The sequence below is a fragment of the Pteropus vampyrus genome, unplaced genomic scaffold (genome assembly GCF_000151845.1).
Source record: "Pteropus vampyrus isolate Shadow unplaced genomic scaffold, Pvam_2.0 Scaffold111, whole genome shotgun sequence".
In the NCBI taxonomy this organism is placed as follows: domain Eukaryota; kingdom Metazoa; phylum Chordata; class Mammalia; order Chiroptera; family Pteropodidae; genus Pteropus; species Pteropus vampyrus.
Genome location: NW_011888892.1, coordinates 807,503 through 824,443, shown reverse-complemented (window position 1 = coordinate 824,443; position 16,941 = coordinate 807,503). Strand labels below are relative to the sequence as shown.

General features: G+C 53.7%; 1 protein-coding gene across 1 annotated transcript in view; it reads left to right on the top strand.

Annotated features, from left to right (window-relative positions):
• Positions 1–16,941, top strand: part of CHST15 (carbohydrate sulfotransferase 15) — a 72,804-nt gene that overhangs the window by 49,056 nt on the left and 6,807 nt on the right. The window contains exons 3-4 of the mRNA XM_023533766.1: positions 1–57; positions 14,476–14,632. Of these exons, the coding sequence (XP_023389534.1) occupies positions 1–57; positions 14,476–14,632 (214 nt within the window). The remainder of the gene's footprint in view (positions 58–14,475; positions 14,633–16,941) is intronic.

Genomic DNA, 16,941 nt, shown 5'->3' with positions numbered 1-16,941 from the left:
CCACGCCTTTCAGCCAGACGCAAAACTGATCGTCATGCTCAGGGACCCCGTGGAGAGGTGAGCAGTTTAGATTTTTTGGGGGGGTGAAAAGAAAAGGCAGTTGTGAAGAACAGACTCTTCCTCCTCATCACAAACAAGGTCGTGCCTCTCTTATTATTTATTTTTATTCTTATTTTTTAGATAAACACGTTTAACTTGCCATGTCACTGCTATTTCTTATGTAAATGTTATTCTTGGGGCAATCTTCACTGTGTCTAAACAGATTGTGGGTTGTTTAACTAGCCATTGTGACCCTGGTCTGTGGGTCTTCAGCCCCTGGCCGCTTTGACCTGGCGACTTGGGCTGCTCCTCGGGCTGCTCCTCGGGCCTCGTCAGGAAATGAGAAGCACTCCCGGAATCCTCCAGAATTCCTTGCCTCCTGACTTGATTGATGCCTTTATCTCGTGGGCTCTGAGCGAGCAGGCTTTCCTTGAGAGGCCAGAAGGAAGAAAAATGGTAGACAGCTGCTTCGTTGTACAGAGCGGGGGTTGCCCAGTGTGGATGAGGCAAAGCTAGGACGATATGGAACAGCCAGTGTGGGGTGGCCAGGCCAGCGCTGGGTGACGCCCGTGTGGGTGGCAGAATCTCGAGGCTGCCAGGACCTTGCAGTTATCTAGTCTAACGTTGCCCCAACCGATTCCACATCAGAGGTAAGCGGGCTCCCGTCTGGTCGAGGACCCTTGGGTGGGAGTTCCCCACCCAGTGTGGCCAATCCAGCTCTGCGAGGGCATTCTTCCTGTTTTGAGACCGAGTCTGTCTTTGGGTGGGTCCACACTTGGGACCCATTTCTTCCCCATAGAGCGAACGCCAGAGATCACATCTGATCCTTCTGAAATGGGTGAGCCTGCCAGATGCTGCAGATGGCAGTCATGGCTCTGTGTCTTCCTTTCCTTTGGGCTAATTACCCTTCGTTACGGGTTGATTTATGCCCCACCCCCAGATGGGTGGATGCCACCTTGTTTGGAAATGGGGTCTGTGTGGATGGACTCAAGTTAAGATGAGGTCATATTGGATTAACGTGAGCCCTTATCCAGTGGCTGGTGTCCTTACGAGAAGAGGAAATTTCGCTGCAGAGACCCAGACCCAGGAGAATACCACGTGGTAATGGGGGCAGAGGTTGGGGTGAGGCTGCCAGATGCCAAGGAATGCCTGGGATTGCTGGCCATGGCTGGCAGCCGGGATAGAGGCGTGGAACAGCTTCTCCCTCGGAGTCCCCACAGGGAAAGTTCCCAGAGGGGACCAACACCTGGATACCAGACTTCTAGCTTTCAGGACGGTGAGAGGATAAATTGCTCATGTTATAAGCCACCAGTTTGGTAATTCGTCACAGCAGGCCTGGGACACTGATAACTGCCCTAGTTCCTTCCTGGCCTGGCACACATTCCCGGCCCTGTGTGCTCACCAGTGATAGCAGTGAGACATGTTCCTTGTGGAAATTTTAGAAAAGACATTGTTGGACTGTCTTTAAAAACGCCCGCGATCTCCCACCCAGATAACCGTTATTTGTATGTTGGTCTCTCTTCTTCCAGACTGCTCGTCTAGGCAGATGAGTGTGGTACGTGTGTGAACACAGCCTTACACCTTGCTTCTTCCCCTTTGCATTGCTGCCTCCAGAAGAACATGCCTAAAAGCCCTGCCCCGGCCACTCCACCCTGAACTTGACCCTCTCGTGGAGTTCTCAGAGTGGCCCCCGCTGCTCTCAGTGTGTTCTGGTCAGAGGAGAGCTGGCCGGTCCCCTCTGTCTCCGCCCCGCGGCCCTCCCGGTGCCGTGCGGGGCACGTCTGTGGCCACGGGCAGCTTCCTTCTGCCTCTGTGACTCTCCAGCCTCAGGAATCCATTTCTCTGGCTCTGAGGCGGCCTTGACCTCACAGCAGCTCCCATATCCCACCTGCCAGTTCCCACACATTGGAGGTGGGAGTTCGGCCCTTCTGCCTGTGAAGCGGGCCGGTCCCCCTCGGTTGAGAATGGTTGACATGACCCATCGGGGCTCTCGAGGCATCATGATTACATAACTGTCAGCCTTGAAAGGAGAGGCCCGGTGACTAATGACCCCTTAAGGCCCACTGAGGTGTTTTTGCAGCTGCTCTGACGTCCGCCCCCACCCTGCCCCCAGCTGCAGTTCATGAGGTCGAAACATTCTCTAAGATTTGTGTTTCCTGCTCACCAAACGTCTTCCTGTCACATCTCCCTAGTTCCTCATTCCGAGGAAAGTCACACTGCGGGGGTCAGGGGTGGAGACCGTGGCCCTTTGTGGCTCCCTGGGCACAGAGAGGTGGGAACTGGTCCATGCTGGGACTTGGTTCGGTGCGTGCCTGCCCTGTCTTAGGCCTTGGGGAAGCGTGAGCTCATGGCTGGTCGGGGAGACGGGCATGGCCGTGGTTATTACGGTCTGCGGGTTATTACGGTCTGCGGATCCAGCAAGAGCAGAGGGAGGATGAGGTGGCTCAGGAGGGGGAAGCAGCTGCTGGGGAGGACGCCCTGGGACGAATGGTCTGGAGAAGAAGCTGAGGCCAAGCTGGGCTTTGAAGGATGAATAAGAGTTTGCCAGGTGAACGAGGGAAGGTGGCCGGGGAAGAAGCATCTTGAGCAGCAAGACGGAGCGTGCGGAGGTGACGACCACGTGAGCTTCCCCGAGCGTGTCCCTCTCTTCCCGTCGTTCCGATCACGCCCCCGAGGCCATGCGGGCCGTAAAGGTGCGCCTTCGAGCAGGGAGGGGAGTCACGCTGGCCAGGTTCGGGCAGCGGAGTCGGCAGCGGGATCTGCCCCGCTCGCCTCTCGGACCCCAGCCAGAAGTCTGCCTTCCTTACCACGGCTCACGGGCCGCGAGCCGGCCATCCCGAGTAGTCACCCCGTTTCTTTTCTTTGTAAGAATGAATACTCTGCTTGCACTTTAGTTTATGACCACAAGCGCAGGCTTTTTGCCTTCCTGGCCCTTGACTCGACAGAAATCGTTCGTCCGTTGAAGTGTTTACTGCCCCTGGCCACGTGCCGGCCTTGTGCTTGCTGCTGAGCGCACGCTCACCTGTGAACGAGGGAGGCGTCACGTGCCCGCCGTCCAGGAGCCGGCGCGTGTTCACAGAAGCTGGGCGTTGACCCTCTCGCGATGGAGGGCAAGGGCGGGCTGCACGGTGGTGGCCTGCCTCCGGGAGCCAGCCCAGCGTGGGTGCGCCTGTTGGGTCCACCTTCTGCAGCCGTGGGACAAGTCCCCCGAAGCGCAGCAGCTTCAGACAGCACACTCACTGCCGGATGCTTTCCGAGCGGCAGAACCCGGCCCAGCTTCACTGCACTGCAGCGTGTCTCCCTGCCTGCTGTCGCGCCGTCACGGGACCCATCACCGGACCCTTCCCCGGTCAAGCCTTCAGATGAGAAGGGTCCTCCGGGGAAGGGTCCGCTCCATGTGGTTGTTGGCAGAGTTCAGTTCCTCAGGGGCTGTTGGAAGCAGGGCCTTCGTCCTCAGTCGGCGCTGGCTGAAGGCCGCCGCCATGCCTTGCCACTGGCTTGCCACTTGCCAGCAAAGGAAGGAGTCTGCTGCCAAGGTGGAAGTCTCTGTCTTTTGAAATCTGATCGCAAGAGTGACAGGTCTCGCCTTTGCCATGCCCTGTGGGTGAGCAGCAAGTCAGGGGTCCAGGCCACACTTAAGAGGAGGACATTACTGGGTGTGGCTACCAAGAAGCGGGGGTCCCGGGACCACCGTAGACGTCACCCACCAAACCTGTTCTCCGTTCCACTTTCTGGCCCCCCAGGCACTGGGGCCCGGCAGCCAGGAGAGGACTAATGGCCACCGTGGCGTCGTGCGTCATGGCAGGGCCTCCCGTGTGCGGTGGAGCGCGTGTCACGTGCACGGTCTCTGCGGGCGTGTGTGGTGAGCGCGTGTCACATGCGTGGTCCCCGTGTGGGTTGCTGATCGCAGCAGCTGTCCCATCGCTTTTTAAACATTTATAAAAATATGTGACAATAGGAATTTCCTCCTTTTAGAACCCGTGACTCATGGCCTATCTGAAGTGTCTGGCTCGTTTCCCACCCCAGCCAGAAAGGAGGATAGATATCGGGGTGGTTAGGTCACTCTTGAAGAAACAAACACTCAGACCCCAAGTTTCCATAGTCTAATTGGGTCCCGGGCCATTAGCTGCGTCCGTCATTCTGTGACCTTGCACTCTGTAAGTGGGAGGTTCTCTGGGTTGCTAGCTGCCCGTGGGATTGGGCCAAATTATTCATTTCCTTCTACAAATTGGCTTGGAGATAAGGGGGGAACTTTTATTTTTAGTTTTAGATTTACATTTAGCTTTTATTCTATAATTGGTCAAAGGTAGGGGTTTTGAAAATGTTGGAATTATAAGCAAAATCAAATCAGTCACTTTTACGTTTGCAGAGAAGGACGTAGATGGTAAGTACATGTATTTTTTGGAGGTGAAGAAAGGATTCGTGGCAAGTGGATGGATGGTTCTCATGGCTTGGGCCGTTCAAGAATTCTTGTTGCAAGTTTCTCCGTGTAAGGAATAACAGTAATTTAAAACTCAATTGAAGCATTCATTGGCTACATTGTCCCAGTTAATTAAAAAGAAGCCACCAGTACAAGCAGATTTTTTTCATTTGATTCAGTTCTCAAGTGGAAAAGATTGTTCTTTTCAGTGCACCTCACGTGAGCCTGCTGCCTCTTCATTTGTGAGATGGTTGATAGAGGAGTTTGCCTCTTAATTCAGAGGCAGTTACAGCCTTTTTGAAATGGGAAAGATGGCTGGAAGGTGCTGACCCCTCTGGCGTAGTTCATTTAAGGGACATCTAGAGAGTTGTCAGGCTCCATCTGTTAAGGATTTTACCGTCTCTGTATTTTGGGTTAAATTCTGCGTGTAGTCTTAATGCAATGCCCAGAAACGGCCACCACGGGAACTTTGCTTTTCACATTTTAGGATGATAGGTCAAAAGGGAAGGACAGCTCAGCTCAGTTAAGAGTATGAACTTGATTTCGGCCCAAGCGCCTGGGAACCTGTGGCGTTGTTTCCTTCATCTGCTTATGTAAACTGATACTTAACAACCACTGGACTGGTTATATAATTAATCAATTTATGAAGATAAACTAGGGACGGAAGGAAGGAGGGAGGCCCTTAGTGAAAGACGTTCGTTCACACGCTGTCAGTCGTTTGGGGGGAGGGTGGCCGCAGCGCTGAACCTTGGTGCAGGAATCCTGGGTTCATGGCTTCCACTGCATCTGCAGAGGGGGTGGCGGGGTGGTGAGCAGCCAGCGAACCAAGATCATGGCAACAGAGACACAGCCCCAGGGGAGCCGATGGTCTGGAACCTGCCACTCCCTGGCTGTGTGACCTCGGACAAGTTATGTAACCTCTCTGTGCCTCATTTCCTCATCGGTGAAATGGGGAGAAATGGTTCCTACCTCTCAGGTTGTGAGAATTAAATGACTTAATATAGGTAACATATTTCAATGGTGCAGGAAAAGTGGAAAGAATGATTAGCTATTACTATTCGGTCCTTGTCGTCGCAAATAATAATAAGCAAATTGAGCACGTACCAGCTCTCTCAGGAGACACTGGTTGAGCACCTGCGATGTGCCAGATGCAGTGCCTGCATCGGAGAGAAGAATCCTTTCTGTCTGCCCTGGAGCCTGTCGGGTCAAGGAGGTGGGGATGGCCCTCAGCGATGCGACCTAGCATGAACCTGGCTCTGTGCCAAGCCCTCGCCAGGAATTGCCTCTTTTAAGGTTTGCGAGCAGGCGAGAGCACTGTAGTGATGTGCTCACAGGTGAGGTGTGTGGGCTCAGTGGGGGTAAAGGCACCTATGCACAGTCGCATGGTAGGTAAGCGGCCAGGCTGAGGTTTGATCCCATGTCAGTCTGACTGAGGAGCCATGCTTTTCACCTCTGTCGTAGGCTGGGTCCCAGGAGGCAGACTCTGAGACACCGATTTCTGTGCAGAAGGATGATAAAAACTGCATGTGAAACAACTCTTTGAAACGTGGTGGGGCGTGACGGGGCAGGACAGGCAGAGGGAGGGGTGGGGCCGCATCTGACCCCACCGGGGGCTCTGGGGCTGGGATGGCCTTCAAAGTTGTCCCCAGCGAGACATCTTCCACCCACCAGCCATCAGCTAAGTTCTGCCCTGGGGAGGCTTAACTTTGGTGTGTGGCTGGCCTTTCCAGGGGAGCAGTTTCTGAGAGGGATTGGACTGTGAGCCATCAACGGGATGACTCTCCACTCTTGCAAAGCTCTGTGAGTAGTAAGGCCCCCAGTCTTTGTGGGTTCTTAAGCCCGGACTCAGCTTATTCACTTATCTCCCCATCAGAGAGAGCAAGATGCCCGCCCCAGGGGAATAACCGGCATGCTTTGCAGGGAGCCGCGCTGGACCGATGCTTTTGAATCACTGTGGACCTCCGACTTCAGCATCTCTCTTGCTACTCAGCCAGCACTAAAGCCCTCCAAACACCCCAACTTCTCCAGGTCTCCGGAAGCACCGATTTGGTGCCGTAGACGGGTTCTCAGGCAGAAGAGGAGAGCTGGCATTCCCTGTAACGGATGCGCAAGCATTAAAAAGCGCGGATGGATTAATTATTAACATCATCCATCTCAAAGGGAAATTAGGAGAGCTCCCAGGTGGGCAGGAGGCGGAGTGGGGAGAGCCGGTCAGAGTCGTGACGACAGCCACAGATCGTTTCGCACCCCGCCTCCAGCTCTCACCTTTTCCCTTCAGTACTTTGGAGGATTAAGAATTATAAGCAGTCTTCTCGAAGAAGACTGTAGCTGAGTGTCTCTAAGCTGCCTATTAGTTTTCTGGTGAATTCAGGCATTTTGCTTCTCAGAAGCTGCTTGTCTGGGCGTTACTGACTCACCTTTATGTGGGTCCTGTGAGTGGGGCGAGGTCACTTTTATGGGGCTGAACTGTGAGCCACCCAAAGGCCAGGGGTTTGGCCTCAGTCCTTGTCGCGGGGGGAGAGCCGGCTGTGGCCAGGCCTGACAGCTCGGCCCGCGAGGCGTTCTCTGAAGGCCGGTCAGCGTGACGGCTGGCGAGGGCCCGCGTCTCATTGGTGGGGGCGCGGCCATCATGCTGAAAATTCCTGTGTTTAACACCGTTTGTGTTTTTGGGAAGTGTTTACAAAGTCCTTGGCAGCCTTGAGTATTCCCACAGGACCGTTTGCAAAGGGCGGCTCTGTGTAGCGGGGACGCGGGGAGAAGGGCCCGTTATTTCTCCGTTGGCGGACATTCAGAGGTGACGTGTGAGAGGCCGGGGTCGGGAAGGCCCTTGGTGTTGATTCTGGGCCACCAGGTGGAGTTCAGGGACCTCTCCAACCACGAGTTCTGGGGAGCGGGTGGCAGCACATATCCTGTGTGGGCCAGCCCTGGGGTGCAGTGGCCTATGCTCTGCAGTGCGGTTCCTCACGCCGGGACCTCGGCCTGGCTATGCCGCGGCCTCAGCCGAGGGTAGCGTCCGATCCTCTGTGCGCCTGCCCTTTCTCACCGGTGGACACCTGATGCCCAGATCGCTGGATCCTGTGAAAGTACTTTGTCGGCCACACCGGGCACCTAGACAAAAGGGGCATTTGGTATCGCCCCTGAGAGGTCTGACCTTCCATTCCACAAACATTTGCCAAAGACTGGGGATTGGATGCTCAGGAAGAAGCCAAGGTGGACCCAGAACCCCACTCGAAGTCAAGGGAAGAAAGACCACCCAAATGGCCCCAGTGAACCAGGAGCTTTGCATCCATGTGTCTATTTTTAAGCCCAAACCTGGGTGTACTTATCCGTCAGAAAATGAACTTCATCAGTGTCACCCACATATACAGCCGAAGGTGACTCTAAACATCCCCTCCAAATGAGCTTGCTTGGTCAGTTTTGCTTCATTGTCCCTTGTGATGAGATATTCACGGTTTGTGAATCGGTGGGACAAAAAGGCCTCCTTCCCAGCATCGTTAAATAGACTTTTTTCCTTGTAGGAAATATATATATAATCATTATTGATGGGATTTTTATCAGAGCTTGGGAAGTTATTGATCAGTGATTTGAATCTGGATGCCTGCAAATGGAGAATGATGAGGGGCTGCTCTGGCTTTCATTTTGGTAACCTCCGTGTCTTTGGGGAGCAGGGGCGTGAGGTGGAAGACGTGAGTGTGCCCTCCTCCTGGGGGCTTCTGGTTGAGGAGCTGGCACTGTTCACATGTGTGTCCTTGAGGAGCTGGCCGGCGGTGCTGGAGAAGCACAGGGAGGTCGGGGCCAGCGTGGCCCAGGGTGAGCCAGCCCAGGAGTCAGCATCCACCGGGCCTTTCCCCAGAGCAGGGTGCTGAGACGTGCACTGTGGGGACCAGCGACTGGATGAGTGGGTGCAGCTCAAGGCCGCCGAGAGCCCGCACTCGTCTGACTTGAACTTGCCACTGCAACTTGAACTTCCTGTGCCTTTTCACTTTACGATCCGAGTGACTTCCAATACGAGCCCCTCTGGGAACTGCCACTTTTGGGGGCTGCAGAAATGCTCTTGGACTGGAGGGTGGTGGTGGTGGCACAATTCGGTGCATGTACGTACTAAACGCTACTGAATTGTTCACGTTGAAAAGGGCAAATTTTATGGTATGCAGATTATATCTTAATTTAAAAATAGCATGAACAAAAATATTATAAAAGGAGGAGAAACCAGCACAGGGAGAGGACTCACCAAACTAGTGATATTTGAGCTCGAACTTGCAGGGTCTCCACGGGGAGCGAAGGCCAGTTAATAAGCATATCATCATTTAAGAACGAAAACTGTTGAAATCAAGTGAGTGATTGCGATTGCCAATGAATATTAATTAGCTTATCCAAGTGATAAAGGGCCATGCGGTGAGTCCTGAAATTACGATGGAGACCTGAACACCTACTTCCTGTTGCTCTAATTGTCTAGATGCCCGATGGGATGTTCCATACGATATCTGCTTTACCTGCCGGTGGCACTGAAGTCCCTCGGGTTCATGCTGAATATTTGTTTGCTGTTCTATCACACGTTGTAATGGCTTTTCAGTCTCCTGTACCTTACTGAGTAGTCCTGTAACAGAATTGACTTTTCCAGATCACTCTGCACCTAAAAGAAAAAAAACATCGAAACAAACGAAAACCATAAACCACTGGCTCAGACGGCCAGCGCCTCACTCTAGCCAGCTGTCGATTTGGCTCTGTCCGTAAACTATGAGGCCATGGGCCACGTCCCGTTGGGTCAGGTGGTTTGGGGTCAGGCGGACCTGGGTGTGTTTGGGGCACAGCCCCCAAACCTGGGCCACGTGACCTCAGAATTTTCTTAATCCCTCTAAGTGTCAGATTTCTTGTCACAAGCGATCGATGGCCGTCGGAGTATCGCATGGGCTAGTGGTGAATGTGGGGGGAACACACTTGGCAGCACCTAGCACATGGCCCGGGAAGGGACAGCCCTCGGTAACCTCAGGCGGCTGTGTCAGGGGTGGACGCCGAGAGGATTCTGGGAGCCGAGCCCAGACGTCACTCGCGCGAGCCGGGCCTGGCGGAGGCCCCCCAGCGCCGCGCTGCCCGTTTTCATGGTGATCTGTACACCCGCCTCTGTTCCAGTGCCATTGGACAAATTCAGCAGTGGCCTTGGGGTAACCGTCAGGGTTTTACGTCAAGCTCGCAGCCACTCCTTTGTCTCTGTGGAGAGAGACGTGGTTCCTTCCAGAGGTACCAATTTAAGGAGCCCCTGTCCCCCAACACACACATCCAACCCCACTGTCCCTCCAGCAGGGCCGGGAGCCTGGGGCCCTGCAGCGCACAGGAAAGGACCTGAGGGACACCCTGTGGGCACGGGCCTGCCGTCACGGGGCCGGCCCCGGCAACTTCTAAAATAACCGGGCACAGACGGCCCCGGTGCATTTGGGCTTATATTTGGAATTGCTGTTGGAAACGGTCCTGGCCAAATGTAACACCCATCTGGGATGGTTTAAGAGTAAGAAAATGAGGTGGTTCTGCAGGAAGGGGCTTGGCAGCCCCCAAACTTGAGGCCAGTCAGCTGGCCTTCACTCTGTCTGGGGCCCCTCCCCCTCTCCAGCCTCGGCGGCTCCTGCCGCTGGGGCCACTCACTTCTGGCCAGCTGGAGGCATGTTTCCTTGACTCAAACTGGTTTTCTTCCCGAACCTTCTATTCTCTGGTCAGCCCTTCAGGAGTATGGGACAGATCTCCTCCCAGCTCTGGACAGCCTTTTAGCCTTTGAAACTGGCATCCTTCCTGCTGAGTCCTGCTCCTCCAGCTGGAGCAGCTCCTTCCTCCTCACTGTTTGGCTCCCAACACAGAAGGCACATGTCCTTTGGGGTCTTGACCTGCCACGGTGGAGCAGAGCAACACCCTCCCACATCCTCAGTGCCTTACCTCTATTAATGCATCCTGAGGTTGCTTCGGTGTCCCTGCGGTTCTATGGTGATTAATTATGAGTTTATGCCAACTAAGCCCCTTGTATATTTTCCTCGTTGGCCTCTTTCTCCTACTTCTTCATTGTTTGCTTGATTTAAACACTAAAACATGGATGTTCGGCTTCATCTCTTTACATTTCAACCTGTTACATAAGTGTGACTGCTCCAGCTTTTTGAGGTCCATTGGATACTTATTCTCGATACATTTGCTGTCCTCAATATTTTCTGAATGGTTTTGACCCATCCAGTGGCTTTCACGCATCCAGGTCATTTACCTGCCCCTTTTCCCCGGGAGGGTGTTTATTGCAGACATTCTTACGAAGCATCCGCCTGACTTTTGAGGGAGACCCGAAAGCAGGAGCCCACGTTTTGCTTCTGGCCGCCTTGTTTCTGCGAGGGAAAGCTGGCCACGTGGCCACCGTCCTCTCGCACACTCAGGTGACTCTCCCAGGGCCTGACGGCGGGAGAGAGGTACTCGAGAACCGTCAGTCTTCCTGGAAACTGGGGTTTAGAATCCGTGTGAGTTTCCCGTGGCTGCCACAACACGTCACCACCAATTTGGTGGCTTAAAACACCAGAAATGTATTCTCCCCCGGTTCTGGAGGCCGGAAGTCCCAAACCGAGGTGTCAGCAGGGTCAGTCCCCGTGGCGGCTCTGAGGGAGAGTCTGTTCCATGCCTCTCCCCCGGCTTCTGGTGGCTTCCAGCAGTCCCAGGTGTCCGTTCCTGTGCAGACGCGTGTCTCGCATCTCCGCCTCTGTCTTCACGTGGCCATCTCCCCGTGTCCGTGTCCTCTCCTCTTCGCACGAGGACACCAGTCGCTGGATTTAGGACTCATTCCAAATCTTATTTCCAAATAGATGCCATTCATAGGATGGGGTTGGGACATGGACGTGTCTTTTGGGGAATCTACAGAATGCAAATAGGAGGGTGGCCATTGTTATGGCGCAAAAAGTTCCAACTCAGATTTTTGCCGATAACGTGTGGCATGAAGGACTTGTCCTTACAGACACGCATCCCAGCCTGCATGTGGCTCTAGGGAATCCTGAGGCCCACCGCCCATCCCGTGGGCAGATCCAGAGTCCCCGGGGAGACCTGAGGGGCCGGGGACGTCATCCCTCGTTCTGGCCTGGTTCTCAAAGGCTGAAAACCTGACCCACAGGTGGTGGGGTCCTGAGTTTGTTTTGTGTCACCCCACACAGACGGAAGTCGGTGTCTCAGCTGAGCGGGGCTGGGCTTCCCTGGTTGGAACACTGGACACGTCCTGCTGTCCCTGAATTCCCTCCATAGTCTCTAAAGAATTATGTGGAATCAGCAGATTCTTCACCAAGTTACTTTATATTTAAAACTGAGGCAGCTTTAGGGCTCTTGTTTTATTTATGAGCCAAATGTCTACGAGAAACGTTATTACCACCAAATAAACTCTCAGTATGGAAAGCTTAAGTTTTTGGGTTTTTAGGTGGTAATTTATGAGCCAGAATTCCAGTTCCGCCAAGGAGTTTGGGGAGTTCCGTGGGAGTCCTCGGTAAGAACTCTGGACTTGGAATTCTAATTAAGCGCAGATTGTGATGATTGTTTCAAAGGCATCTAGTAATTTCCACAGGCATTATTTCTTGGGCTGAGCCGTATCGATTGGGCTGATAGGAAGTGTATGAGCCGGGCGGGACACCCCGTCAGACCCACTGCACGGAGCCCCCTCGGCACATACAGCGAACTGCGCTTGGCGGTCTGTGCACCTCTCGATTTGACATCCATCCATCCACCAGCCTTTTAGGTTATACTAGCTGTGGTTGACCCTGTGGTGGTGGGTGCCATGTTTCAGTCCTGACGGATATCCTGTTTTCTAAGAGGGAAAATGGCACGGCTCACGTTGGGGACACTAGTAGTAGGCAGATGTAGTGTGTCATCCTGGGTAGCGTACTCGGCGAGCACGGACGTCGGGGAGAATCTGCTCACCAGTCCCCGAGCAACCTGTGGGCAGATCGTAAACATCTCAGGACTTCCCAGAAGTGTCCTCTGTGGATGTTGGCAGTGGACACATTCTAAAGGGCCACGTCGAGGGCACTGTGCCAGCACTGGAGGTGAAGGAGATCTGGTCCCTAAGAAGCGATGCTCGCGTGAGTAATAAGCCTTCGTCCCCCACTGTGACCGGCACCGGCGGTGAGGGGTGCCGCAGAGCGAGCGTGTGCCGCGGACTCGTGCGACAAGGGCACTGCGCTTTCTGCCGGCGCGTGTGCGGCCCAGCGCTGGGGACCGGCGAGGTGCTGGGCACAGTTGGCAGGGCAGGGGTAACGTCCCCAGGCGCATGGGTACACACGGCGATAAGACGGGCTGAATGGCCTTCAGGGGAAAGAGATGTTGAGGAAACAGAAAATGTTGGAGGAGAGCGAACCGTGATGCCGTGGAGCCAGGGCGCCGGTCCCCACAGCTCCGATCCTTCAGCAGCTGCGGCTCGTGCGGGCGAAGGGCGTCGGACACAGCAGCGGGCTCACTTGGAGGTGTGTGTGTTGAAAAGGCAAAAAAAAGAAGCGAAGTGGAGATTTTTGAAAACCGAAAACGGGGTAGAGACCATTTCTGTAAGCAGAATCAGAGAAAAAGGCCGAGGAAGCTCACCGCTGGGAACTTCTATTAAAGAAGAAAATTGCTGGGTGACAACGGAACAGATCATGTTGTATCAGGCTGCAGGATACTGTCTTGTCTACTTTTATGGATGCTCAAAATTCCCCCAAATTAAACGATTCAAAAAATGCCATGATAATAGTATATTATCTGATCCCATCTGATATAATCTGACACATCTATTTTTAAAAAATATAAAATATGCAGATATATGCTTGAGTATGCACCAAGAATTTCTGGAAGGATATATAAGAAATGGATGATAATGGTGACCTCTGGGGAGTGGGACTGTGAGTTAGGACCGCTGGAGAAGTCGAGCAAGGGTCCCTAAGTGAAGGGTTTGCTTATTACATTGTTATAACGTGTTTTGGTTTATTTTTAGTTTGTCTTATAAAACAAAAGACATAGCCCATGGTTAAAAAAACTCTGCGTCATGTGGAAAGTCCAATAAAATATATTTGCAGAGGTCTTGAGCAAAGAAAGAAAGAAAAGAAAGAGAGAAAGAAACTATTCTGACAGCCGTTCGAGAATGGTCCGGCCGACTTTGTGGCATCGCGTGGGGACAGCTGTGATGGGGCTTTGCAGGGTCGGAGACTTGGGCGTGTCGGCCGATGGACAATTACTAAGAGGAAACGTGAGGGGTGAGGGGGATCCTGGCTAAACCCACCCGACAGGCTTCTTGCTGCGGTTCGGTTGGGGTGACCAGACGTCTCCTGGGTGACTGTGGGGGACGAGCCCAGTCGGATACAGAGAGGGAGAATTCTGGCTACAATCGGGCAGGGCAAATTCGGACTCAGAGAAGAAGGGTCAGAGGGGCCTGGGTCAAGTTTGGTCAAGGAGAGACTGTCAGTTCCTGTTTGAAAGCACCGTTACATGCAGGCCTGCGGGTGTCCCCGGGCAGGTGTGCGGGGGTTTTTACATTGTGTTAAAGAATAGGTCTCTACCAATCTAAGGAGAGACATTTCGTAATGATTTTTGTAACGTTCGAGCGTCTGTGGAAGGGCCAGAAATTTCACGTGGAATCGTGATACCGTGAGAGCAGCAGGTGTTCTCGTGGCCTCCTGCGGAGGAGGGAGGACCGGGAAGGAGAGTAACATTTTCCTGGCCTCTCTGCTGTCGTAGGGTTTCGGGTGAGCGGTGTTTCAGAGTCACTGTTACCGTGAAAACGGCTGTGGCCCGAGTGGCTAGAAAGAACAAAGGAAGCGGGTGGTCGTCTGGGGCCAGCGTAGACACGTCCGAGTCCCGGAGAGCCTGTGCGCGGGGCTGGGGCATGCAGGGGAGCAGGGAAATGGCCCATCTGCAAGGGAACACAGAGCAACGGAGGAGTTTTCACGAACGAAACTAGATAAGGTCATTGCACGTTGATTTTCATCGTCCAAACGGGGTGCCATTTCCTATCCGCGGGCGGTAAAATTATCTGCTTATTTTATTCACAGGTTGTACTCAGACTATCTCTACTTTGCAAGTTCGAATAAATCTGCAGACGACTTCCATGAAAAAGTGGCAGAAGCTCTGCAGCTGTTTGAAAGTTGCATGCTTGACTATTCACTGCGTGCCTGCGTCTACAACAACAGCCTCAACAATGCCATGCCTGTGCGTACCCTGGCGCCGGCCCTCACGGAACGGGTGACATTGTAACGATTATGCAAGTGGGGTCGTGGTGGGGGGTTTTAGCATATAAACACGGAGAGGCGTTTTAACGTGCAAATGCTTCTCCCCCGTGCCTGCCTTCGAGCAGTGGCTAATGCAAAAACAAAATTTCATGGATGTAGAAGCGTAAAAATTGATGGGCCCTTTCAGCCGGCGCCCGCTTTCTTCCCTGCTGACCCCCCAGTTACAGTGCCCTCCCCACCCTCCGCGGGAGGAGAGGGCGCATTTAGGAAGATCACTGCCTAGCGAGGCTCCGAGAACACACTGTGCCGTTGGGACTGGTGGCCGCCAGGACACCCAGCTCGCAAATTGTCTTCACATTCTCTCCGATGGTGGACTGTTTTGTTGGTTTTAAAAATTACCCACCGGTGACTTTCAATGCTTCTTTGACAGGGTCTCAGTGGAAACAATTTTCTTTCCTTTTTGCCTTCAGGAATATAGCGTATATTTCTTGTCTTTTTTTTTTTTTTTTAAATGCAAAAGAAGCTGTTAATAGTGAATTTAGCATTCATGAATAGGGGATGGTTTTCCAACCCTATGTAGCACTCTGGGTTCTTCTAAGTGCTTTTTCAGCGGGTTTGGTGCCCTGGGCAAGCCTCCCACAGTGAGGCGAATGCTGTTACCTGCCCTGGGGGGTGGTGCACAAGCCTTGCTCTGCTGAGCATGCCACGTGGTAAGGCACAGACAGATCTGCTTGAGGTAGAGACTTGGAATCCCCAGGGGTGGTGGGGTTCAAGGTCCACAGGTTTTGCCCCCTCTCCTTTGCTCTGAAGGCGTCTCATCCGGAGGGCAGGGCGCTAGCACAGGCAGGATCTACAGAGGCAGCAGGTGGGACTCCAGGCCATCCTGCTGGAGTTTGTAGTTTGGCAGGGAAGACGCAGCACGGGCACAGGTAAGCACAGAATCCGGTCGGTGGTGCCGGATAGAAGGAGCGGCCTTTGGAGCCAGACGGGGATGCGGGTTCAGTTCCCAGCTCAGGCATTTACTAACTGTGACTCTGGGCAGCTGTCTTAGCTTCTCTGAGACTCAGTGCTTCATCGTGAAATGGGGGTGACAATACTGCTTTACCAGGCCGTCGTGTTGGTTAAAAAGGGGTCGTTCACGTGTAGGGATGGTAAAGCCATCTTTTCCCTCGACCCGTCTTATGTTCCTTGGCTGCGGCCCTGTAAACTCGACCAGCAAAAAAACAGATCAACAAGAGGAAGACAAACCAGTTTACTAACTTGTGCATCGCACAGGCCCACGGGAGCACTCAGAGATGCATAACCCAGAGGGGTGGTTAGAGCTCGGACTGAGGCGGCATCTTAACAAGAGAACGATACATTTGTAGAGACGTGACAAGACAAAATAGAACAGACTTTGAGTTTCTAGGGCGGCAAATTGTGGGAAGGCAAACCTGTGGGGGGAGGGGACTCGGGAGGCCAGGGCTGGCGTTATCAAGGTTCGTTATGTCTCATCCTCTGGTGCCGCCTCAGACTGATAAGCGTCTGGAGTTGTCTCCAGTGACCGGCTTCTGTTCTTCCTGATAGAGAGGCGGCGGGAGACACCCTTACAAGTTTACGTCTTGCTTTTAGGCAAATAGGGGGAGGAGAGACGGCTTTTCTTGTATCTGTTTTTTTGTCAGTTGCTTTTAGCTCAGAATAATTCTTAGGCCAAAGCGGAATATTTTAGAGTGGCATTTCACTGTGTGCACAGCACTGGGTCACGGGTCACGGCGGTGGCGGGACAGTGCAGCCCCAGCCCTAGCGGGGAGAGTGGGGTGGAGGGCTCTGGCCCCCAGCAGAGGTCACTGAGAACAGGGCATCAGGGGACGTCCTAGGAGAGGTAACGTCTGTGCTGAGCCCTCAAAGACGAGTCGGGCAGAGACGTGGAGGTAGCGATGTGTCAGGTGGAGGGAGCAGCAGGTGCAGAGGCTGAGAGCGTTCGCTACAGCCAGGGCATCGTGTGCGTGGCGTGGTTGCCTTGGCGATGGGGGTGGTGGGAGCTGGGGCACGGGCTGCATCCCCCGGAACCTGGTGAGCCTCAGGAGTCTGGACTTCATCCTGGGGGAGCTGGGACCCCACAGGAGGATTTAAGTGGAGGATAGTGATGGCAGCTGTGCCTTTTAGAAGGAAGTCTGACATACAGGGTAGTTGAGTAGGGATGGGCCTGGGGAGGGGGCGGCCGCCCAGAGAGGCCGGGTGGGGCTGGGGGCTGTGCTCAGTGCTGGCAGAAGCACAACCCCACCTGGAGGTGCTGTGTCCAGTTCCTCC